General features: G+C 33.9%; 1 protein-coding gene across 1 annotated transcript; it reads left to right on the top strand.

The window, feature by feature from the left end:
- LOC120199680 (phosphopantothenoylcysteine decarboxylase subunit SIS2-like) lies at positions 1 to 4,508 on the top strand. The gene is made up of 4 exons (XM_039200702.1): positions 1 to 154; positions 3,640 to 3,686; positions 3,799 to 4,171; positions 4,488 to 4,508. Exons 1-4 carry the CDS (start codon positions 107 to 109, stop codon positions 4,506 to 4,508), a joined length of 489 nt encoding a protein of 162 aa, XP_039056633.1. The 5' UTR covers positions 1 to 106.
- Positions 4,509 to 9,761: the final 5,253 nt, after the last annotated feature.

The raw sequence follows: 9,761 nt of genomic DNA, 5'->3' as shown, positions 1-9,761 counted from the left end.
ATTGAAACCCTCAAAACCACTTTTCCACTCAGTATTTGACTTTACTTTTCTCAGCCTTTGCTAATTGTTGGTAAATCGGAGTAGTGAATTGCATTCCAAAATCCCAATGGAGATGGTAAGTCTTCAAAGATCTCTTCTTTGCTTCTTATTTCTGCTAAATTTTCTCACTTTTTTCTTCTTTTTCCTGTTTTAATGATTCCCATCTTTCTTAATTAATGAGTATTGTATTATTGATGCATTATTGTTATTGATTTGTGTACTTTCTCAAATCAGTATGCATGATTGGAGTTTTGATTAACAATGGCGCTTCCTTTTGCTTGTATATTCAATAAAATCTGTGGACCACTTTCTCTTTTGGATTATATTCATGGACTTATATATGATGTTTTGATTACTCCTCTTTTTGTTTGGATTAAGACTTATTTTTCATGTACTTGTTTCGTTTCTAAGGCTATTCAAGGATTTTTTTTTAATTTGTGACTTTGAAGTTGTGATTCGTGTGCAATTATGTGCTATTTTGCTAGACTCTTCAAGTTTAAATTCATATATGGGAACAACGAGATGGCCCTCCAAATACATTGAAAACACCTTTAAAATATTGAATGTGCCAATGTCGTATACATACCTTTAGCTGAAACTCACTCAAATTCGAGAAACATAGATTATGCCAACTTTGCCTATATTGCCAACTAACTTGGTCTGGCCAACAGTTTCGTTTTCTTCCAAAAACAATCAGCTTAAGCAAATAATTGGAATTTAGAAATTATCGTCCATGTTAAAAATTTTAAATAATCTTTGCAGTCAATGAGGCATATGTGACGAAGAACTGTCAAACTCTTTGAAAACCTGTTTTTAAATGTTTAAACCAAGCTGTATATTGTGGAGGACATTACTCAGCTAAGTCCACTCTAACCTGCAACTTCTGAGGTCTGCAACAAATCTGTGCCGACCTAGCTAATGTTCATTTGACAGTATTAGGGATGGCAAACGGGCGGGTCGGGTGCGGATACCCCCTCCCCCATCCCCATACCCACCTAATATTTTTGAATCCACCACCCGCCCACCACCCATGATGGGTACAAATTTTCAAATCCACACCCGCCCACGCGGGTATATTCTCAAATCCATCCCCACACCCACACCCACTACCCACTAACGACGTACTGTTGTTACTCATGATTTCAAATTTTCTAATATGCACTCTAAACCGCACGATTTGTAATAACTATAAAATCCTAGAAAGTGCAGTTTCTCAATTATCATTAACAGAAGAAAATGCTACAGTGGCATTTACATATTTAAAAGAAAAAAGAAAGGCGCAGCATGCTAAAATCCTTCAAAAGTCAAAACTAAATGCGACGAAGTTATCTAACCAGCTTATAAATCCACAAGAAAATCATTCAGGAAAATAACCCCAACTTGTTTGTGATGGAACTTAACTGAGTTGAGAAACCTCCTAATCTAAGGTCATTAGGTCAAGGACACTATCCATTTATTTTTCCATATAGCAGAATGACTACTTTCACTGGAAATTTGATCCAAATTTCTATATTTTGTACCTTTCAAGCCATACAACATAAGAACAACACTACGGCTACTGGCTTCATGACATGAAGGTATATAATATGATGACAATTGAAAAAGATCAAATAGTCAAAATTGCAGAATAACCATTAACTTCAATTGATCTTTAAGAATTCAAATGAATCATATTCTTAACACTTTTCCTATACAACTTCAATTACTACATTACCTCTCTATCAACTGGAAGTGGAACTCATACAGTTTCCTCTTCAATGTGCCAGAGGCGGCCAACATCAATGTATCATTAACTTCCCAAACAGTTTTCATTTCATATGCAGATTAGAACTTATAAATAAACTAAAAAGGTAATAATTCCACAATGGAGTGGGAAATGAATTTTATTTCAGAAGATGATAAACAAGTATTTCTCTTTCTAAAGTAGAAAAGAAGTCAAACTGATTATATCTTTTCAAATTTAATGACATACAAGTGAAATTAATTGCTATATGGAAATCTTTTCGTGAAATTATAGAAGCCTTTAAAAATACATGGGTGGAGTGAGGATATCACTATTATCATTGTGTAACTTTTCACTTTAAGACACCTCGCCAAATGAATATTAGTATTGCAACAAGGAAATTGACACTATACTATTGGAATCACATTGCCACATCATTTGTACTAAGCAAAAACATACACCGCAAGTCATAAATATCCAGTTGTAATGACAACAATTTAGCCATTAATTCCTCACACCGAGATCTCTTAGGATCCATTAAGCTAAATCCAAATATTGAAGATATATTGGATTGAACAGTGCATTGTCTTCAAGTTCATTAATCAGTAAACAAAAAGAAGTACCCATAAATCATCTAAACCCAAAATTAAAAAATTTCTGCTTTAAAACCCAAAACCTATTTTCCAGGATTCAACTCTTACCCAGACCAAAAACAACATCTTTTACAAAAAGGAAAAAGAAATGATAACAAGCTTACAAAAACTGCAACTTATTTACAAAAGTAAACTAGAGCTAAGCTTTAGAAACATAACCTGCCAATATCAGTGGAAGCTGGAAACAGAGAAAAGCCAGGAACCCCAACAGTGATTGGTGTAAGCGTACACCTATCGAGTGCAAGAATATTGATAACCTTTCAGCTAAAGATATCGATCAACTTAGGGAATGATATTGACAAAACTATTATTGTTAAGGTAGTTTCTGTAAGCGAAAAGGAAAATATGAGTTGATTGAGTTGGATGTAGTTGTAAATAATGCATCAATAGTAATATAAAGGAAATAACTAAATCAATTGATAGAACATATCACTCATTAGAATTCACACAACCAAAACAAACAAATCACCAGATTGAAGAAACGTATTGAAGAGTGGAGACAGGAAATATCGGCGCAATAAGATTAAAGACTAAAGAGGTATCATATTAAAGACTAAATATCCCTAATATTTGGTTAAATTATATGTTATATCTTATATAATATTAGAATTTTAAATTAGTCTCTAAAATTACACCTAAATTCATAATGGTCTAAAATTTAATGGATATTTAACTGGGCGGGCGGATGTGAGGCGGGCGGATGTGAGGCAGGCGGATGCGGGGCGGGTGGATGCGGGGCGGGTAATGTCTCAAACCCATTACCCGCCCACCACCCGCGATGGGTACCACTTTCTAAATCCACACCCGCCCACTACCCGCTAAAATTATACCCATCCCCGCCCCAATTGGAGCGGATGCGGTGCAAAATCCACGAAACTGTACCCGTTTGCCATCCCTAGACAGTATGGTTTTAAGCCTATAGTTTTTTTGGTTATTTGTAAAGGTAGGTTTTAGCTTCCGTCTCGATGTTGTGATATGCTTAGAGCATTCCGGGCTTACAATCTCATTCTGAAACATCATCCGGATTATATGTCTTCCATTTATGTCCGACTTTAACTTGGTTCTTGAATCTTTAGCATTGTACATTGTTTTCGAGATTTCTTGCTAATCTCCTCTATGCATTCGCTTATAGCTTGCTCATTTTCTTGGAAAAAATATGTATATGCCTTTCAACGTATATTCTGCACTTATGTTTATATATTTTCTTGCAAAATGTTTTTCCAGATTGGATCTACTAAACCTGATGATGTGACTATTTCTGTGGATCAGAGGTAGGGATGGATTTAGTTGTTTTGTTTTTGACTTTTTAGTTGATCATCACACTTATGATATGTATAAATACTAAGAGTAATCCAATGCGTATATACTGATTGTGCCTTGCAGTTTTCCTTTGGCTGACCTAATCAAAATGCAAAAGCCTGGTTCTGAGAACAGTGATTCCGGTGAGAGTAAGGATGAAGATGACAATGACAATGTTGAAAAATCAGAGGATGAGTATGACGATGAGTCAGAAGAAGGGAGTGATAACGAGGATGATTCAGATGATGATGTTTATGGTGATGAAGAAAGTGATGATGACGATGACGATGACGATGAAGACGATGATGAAGATGATGAAGACGACGATGACGATGACGATGACGAAGATGATGATGATGACCAAAGTTATCAAAGGCTCAAGGCGCATCGAGGCGTAAAGTGTCCTGGAGCCTTGAGGCACGAGGCGCATGAAAGGCGAGGGATTCAAGAATGCGAGGTGCATGATATTCAAAAAATTGTAATACATGTATATATTAATGCAATCAAACTCAAATATCATATATACCCAATATTAGGCTTCAATAGAGTTCATTCTCAAACTCAAAATACTAACATACTGTCATAAAAGCTATCAACAAGCATAATCAAGTACTAAGTTTAACAAAAACATTCAACATGCATAAACAAAACATCAAATAAAGTCACTGATAATAATCATCAAACATCAAACTCATCCTCATCATCATCGTGAAGTGGTATGTCATAATCTTCCTCCTCATCTGTCTCACAATCCCCAATGTCTTCTTTTTCAGTGTCACTCTCCTCTAGCATAACAACTTCATCATCTTCATCTACAAGGAGGGTCTAGCTTTTTCCTTTCCTTTCGAGCTTGAACTAGCAATATTCTTTCTTCTAGTATTATGGTCATGCTCATAAGCTCCGGAAGCTATACCAACATCCTTCCATGTCAAATCGTCATCATCAAACACAAAATCTTCATTTTCTTCTTCATTCTCATCCATTCTACCAAGCAACCATTCGTTACTTTCATCAATGTCATCCAAATAGATTGGATCAATGACATCACGAGGATTATAAAGCCGCTTTAACGCTCGATTATATTTCGCATAGACTAAATTATAACGCCGCTTTAATGCTCGATTATATTTCACATACTAGAAGAATAAATAATTTTATAAAGGAACGATTAAATAAATAAATAAAACAAACTAAAGTGAGCCTAGGCTACGTGCCTCGCTTCAGTGTTGAAAAAGCCCCGTTCAGTGAGCCTCTGCGCTTTCGCACCTCAGGCGCGCTTTTTACATCTATGATGATGACGACTAAGACAAAATGGGTGGAAAAGAAATTTGGTAATTCTTTTAGCCCTTAATTATTTAGGGAGTTAAAATCATTATAACTGTGGAAAGATCAATTCATAGTAGCGAATTTTTAGCTTTGGTTTCATTTAGTATATTCATATGATGGACAAGTAGAAGTTGAATCATTATAAAACATGTAATACCCTCAACCCGTACCCGACCCGAATATGAGTCCGAAATGTCACATTGACGTTTTAAAATAATATTCTTACCAAATAACCAAATATTTGAACTTATATTATGAAAATACGATGATATATTATTGAATTATGTCCGTTATAAAATTTTGAGACAAAAACATATTTATGAATAGCACTATACAGTATGAACAATACTGTGAACATTAATGAACAGTGCTATAGTGCATCGATGCCCAAAAATATCGAAGTAAAATGGTGTATCGATGCGCTGCTATAGTAACTTTCGTAAAACGTACATAAAACTTGTAAAAATTTAACCGTTTATTACTATACGTTTACATTTACATAAATACGTTTAAAACATTAGAAAAGTCGATCAGAGCGTTCATACTAAAACATTTATTACATGCCAACATACTATAAACAATCAAAATACATACTTTATCAATTACTTCTGATCTGATCTTCTAGCAGTGTTGTTGTTCTTGCCACTCCTATTTATACTATTCTTGGTTCTTGGTACCTACGTGTAAATCACTTACACGCTAAGTCATAGACTTAGTGAGACATAATAAAATACATAACAATGAATTCATGAAACATGCACTCTTACCGTTCAATTGTAACATTATAACCTGAATGTATCCATTACACTACAACATATATGATCATGTCATGTATATATGAAATTTGTCTTCTTATGCAAGTTTCACTTCACTTTATCTTTGTATTGCCCATGTACATTATTGAGAACAGAAGGTACGCGAGTACCCTGAGGTTGTGCACGAATACTGTCACCACAGCTCGAATAAATTCCCACTAGGGGCACTGAATATTTGTCCCGAACGACCACTATGTCTTTAAGGACCACTGTATATGTCCCGAAGGACCACTATGTCCCGAAGGACCACTGTATATCCCTCGACTCTTGGCATGCCAATTATGCCTACAGCTCTCATATTAAATAACATGGGCTTAAATATGAATACATTTCTCATTTTCATATCTCTTTCATTACTTTTCATATAAACACATATTTCACTTCACATGTACACATATGATCATTTCCATTATTTCACATACCTGAATTGATTCTCTGACAATTGCATTCTTTCATATAATATCATATTAAAGCATAAACGAATTATGCAAGAAATCACTATATTCAATATATATATATATGGATGCATGTACATGAATATGAAATCATGAATTCAACTATAAGAGATAGACTTGTCACAAGTCTTATCTCCATACAATTCTATCTAGTATGTACACTCACTTTAGCCTTGCTTACTTTGACTCAATTCTAATCCTTCGATTGTTCCGGAACAGGATTACGTTCTACATCTACATAATAATACATTGATACAGATCAATATACTAATAACATATCCTAAACTTTCATTTCTTAAACTAAAGGAAAGATAATTTCATTGCTTATTTAAAGTAGATATCGATACTTGTTAAATGGGTACCGATACCCCTGGCCCAGAGCTAACATTTTCAGCACGTGAATTACTTTATTTCAGCTCAATACTTCATATTTACTTCCCTTTAATAATCCTAACTTACATACACATGCTTAGCCTCACTAATATTCATTTATCCCATCTTTAACCTCAATATCCTCTCCTTTTTATAAAATTCAAGAATCATACTCAAATTTCAACATGTTCTAAATTCAATGCTAGCACTTCTTATGTCTTAACTAGATTGATGACAAGTCAAATCCAACTTCCAAATTCATTTAAACCCTTATTCAAAATTTCACTTTGAATCCCATTCTCTTTAATCTTCTATAACTCAAAACTCTTTGAGTTTCTAAGTCCCTTTTTTCTTCCATCATGTTTCCTAAAGCTTCATGAATCAAAACCATGCTTGAATTTGAAGGATTAACCAAAAGAAATCAAACTTACCTTGAGTTTGGGTGCTTCACGTTTGGGAGAAGAATAAGATGAAAAAACACGGAAGAAGGAATGAGAGAAATCTGGAAACATTTGTTTCCTACATATTCCCACGTGGGTTTATAAAATAACCCAATTAATATTTTATTCATCCACTTGTTCAATGACCCTTTTACCCTTTTACTCTTCCTTTATTTACTAATTAATCCTACACCATCTTTCAATTAATTCCTTCACTTTTCAATTTATTTAATTTGGTCATTGAATTTAAAAATCTTACACTTAAATCACTAATCCGATATTGAGGATGTTACAAAACATGCTAGGGATGGCATCTCCTGATCAAGTCCGTACTTACTGTTCACTTGTGAATGATACATTGTTAATGGTGAAAGCCATATTTCTGAATATTAATTAATGGTGTATTAAAAAGAAATGAAAGGGATTCAGATTCAGATTCAGGGACAAAGCATTGTGCTGTGAACTAGGGGTAAAAGCCACATTTTGAATTCAAACCGCCCGCATCAACGGAATGTTACGTGGTCTGGTTTGACCCCTTTAAACCATATTTATCTATCTTTCTGGTGTTTGAGTTCAAATATACAATTTTCTTGATGAGATACAGAGATCCAACAAATTAGTGAATGTAATATCTTTGCAATAGTCATAAAAAAATATGTTTTGATATTGAACTCTATGGGATCATGAAAGGTCAGGTATACTAGCTCGGATGTTGCATGTAATGCTGCTAAATGATCCATGGTGGTTGCAGTTTGAAAGGATTTAGCTGCTGTATAATATCCTTGGGTTAGTTAGACAAACGGTTGGGTTATGGATGATAGATTAGAAATTTATGAGTGAGTATATATAGCATGGTCCTAGAACACATCCTCTGTAGTGCAGCCCTCTTTCTCTCTTTAAAATCCATGAACAGTTCTCAACACCTCTTATCCGAACCTTAAAGGGCTCCAAATAGGACTTCTCACTTTTGATGCTGGGTGGTATCTAAGGTCTTACCTTACTTGCTGCATCACTTTAAAAAGTCATGATCGTATCTATAAAACTCTATATCACAAGTATTTCTTTGTAAAGTAAGTTTATACTAATTATGAGGTATGACTTGTCCGTCCCTTAATCATATGAGGCTCAATTTCCACTTCTAAACAATGTAAAAATGGCGCAAGGCACACCAAGGTGAGGGGTTCTATAGTCTAAGTGCAAGGTCAATAAGGCACGGGCCTTATTGAAATGTGTTGAGTTAATCGATCAAGGGTCAAAAGAGGGTGAATTGACAATAAAAATTTTGTTAGAAGCTTTTGCAACTAGGAAAAATGACACAAGAAATTTAAAGTGGTTCAACTTAGTAAATGAATTTTACATCTACTACCTTAGCTTCCATACTAAGGATTTCAACAAATTCACTAATTTGTTCTAACCTTTTAGGACAAGGTGTAACCATACAGTACACTTAAACTTATACCCCAAAGTTTTGAGTGTACAACCTTCCTATTAAGAAATCACAAATAAGCAAACTTTGAAAAATCCAATATAAGGAGTGTGTTTGCACCATTCAGAACAAATAGAACACTTTAGAAATAAAACAAAGAAGTACAAAGTGTTATTGAAAGCAAAAGGATTATTTGAGAATGATGACTTGATTTTTGACTCTATGTGATTGTTTTGGCTTTATCTTTGATCTCGTATCTTCACATATAACTTGAAATCTTGTTTTTATACTCCCTCATTTAATTCTATCCGTTTGGATTGTTGTGGGAGTTAATATTGTCATTGAGAGGCAGTTTCCCTCAATAAATGTTGTCCAGACGCTTGGAGTATCGGTACTCGAACTTGGAGTATAGGTATTATCTGCATGAAATACGAAAATATAGCCGTTGAGAATGGAGTATCAGTACCGACCATTGGAGTATCGGTACCAAAATGGTATACTAAAATTTGACATTCTCAAAAACATAAGGGCAATATCGATATTTCCACCTGAAATATCGTTACTGGTATCGATGTGGAGGAGTATCAATAGCAAAACAACTTACTGGAATTTGCACAATAAAGGGAGTATCATGTATTTTAAGCTATTAACATCGATACTATATCGATACCACATTAATAGTATCGATATTATTCTTGCAGTATTGATACTTTTGGATAATAATTTTTGACTCGATTAAAGTTTAAAATCTTTTGTAAAATAGTTTCAAAATTATTTTAGTATATGCCTCAATTATGTTTAATAAAGTAAGGAGTAAAATGAAATTTTTGACTCTAAAATGAATTTATATATCCGAATGAATCAAATATAATCTTAAATTTTTTAAAAAATATTAAATAAATTTTGGTAAATCAAAACATCAAAGTATAGTTCAACAAAGTGAGGCGTGCGCCTTAGTGGAGTGAGACTTTTTAAAATTAAAGATATACTTACTAATATGCATATTTAACTTATTAAAATAGATCATTAAGCCATAAAAAAAATAATAGATGAAAGATAAAAAAATGACAGATGGAAGATGAATGGTAGATGGAAGATATATCACATCTCTTAGAAGCCTTATCCCACATGGTCTTCTCTTTAACTGTATTCTATGTTAGTAAAAAAAATAAATGACGTGAAAGATAAAAAAAAAGGTAGTATGCTTTGTGTG

Source organism: Hibiscus syriacus, unplaced genomic scaffold, assembly GCF_006381635.1.
Source record: "Hibiscus syriacus cultivar Baekdansim isolate YM2019G1 unplaced genomic scaffold, ASM638163v2 tig00000340_pilon, whole genome shotgun sequence".
NCBI lineage: Eukaryota > Viridiplantae > Streptophyta > Magnoliopsida > Malvales > Malvaceae > Hibiscus > Hibiscus syriacus.
The sequence above is the reverse complement of the archived record's forward strand: the minus strand, read 5'-3'. Positions and strand labels throughout refer to the sequence as shown.

What these genes read in the sequence shown, in the direction of transcription:
- LOC120199680 (XM_039200702.1), top strand. Translation starts at nt 107, where the DNA reads ATGGAGATGGTAAGTCTTCAAAGATCTCTTCTTTGCTTCTTATTTCTG. An exon ending in ACTATTTCTGTGGATCAGAG is followed by an intron (nt 3,687 to 3,798) that starts GTAGGGATGGAT and finishes TGTGCCTTGCAG; the next exon opens with TTTTCCTTTGGCTGACCTAA. An exon ending in GAGGGATTCAAGAATGCGAG is followed by an intron (nt 4,172 to 4,487) that starts GTGCATGATATT and finishes CTTCTTTTTCAG; the next exon opens with TGTCACTCTCCTCTAGCATA.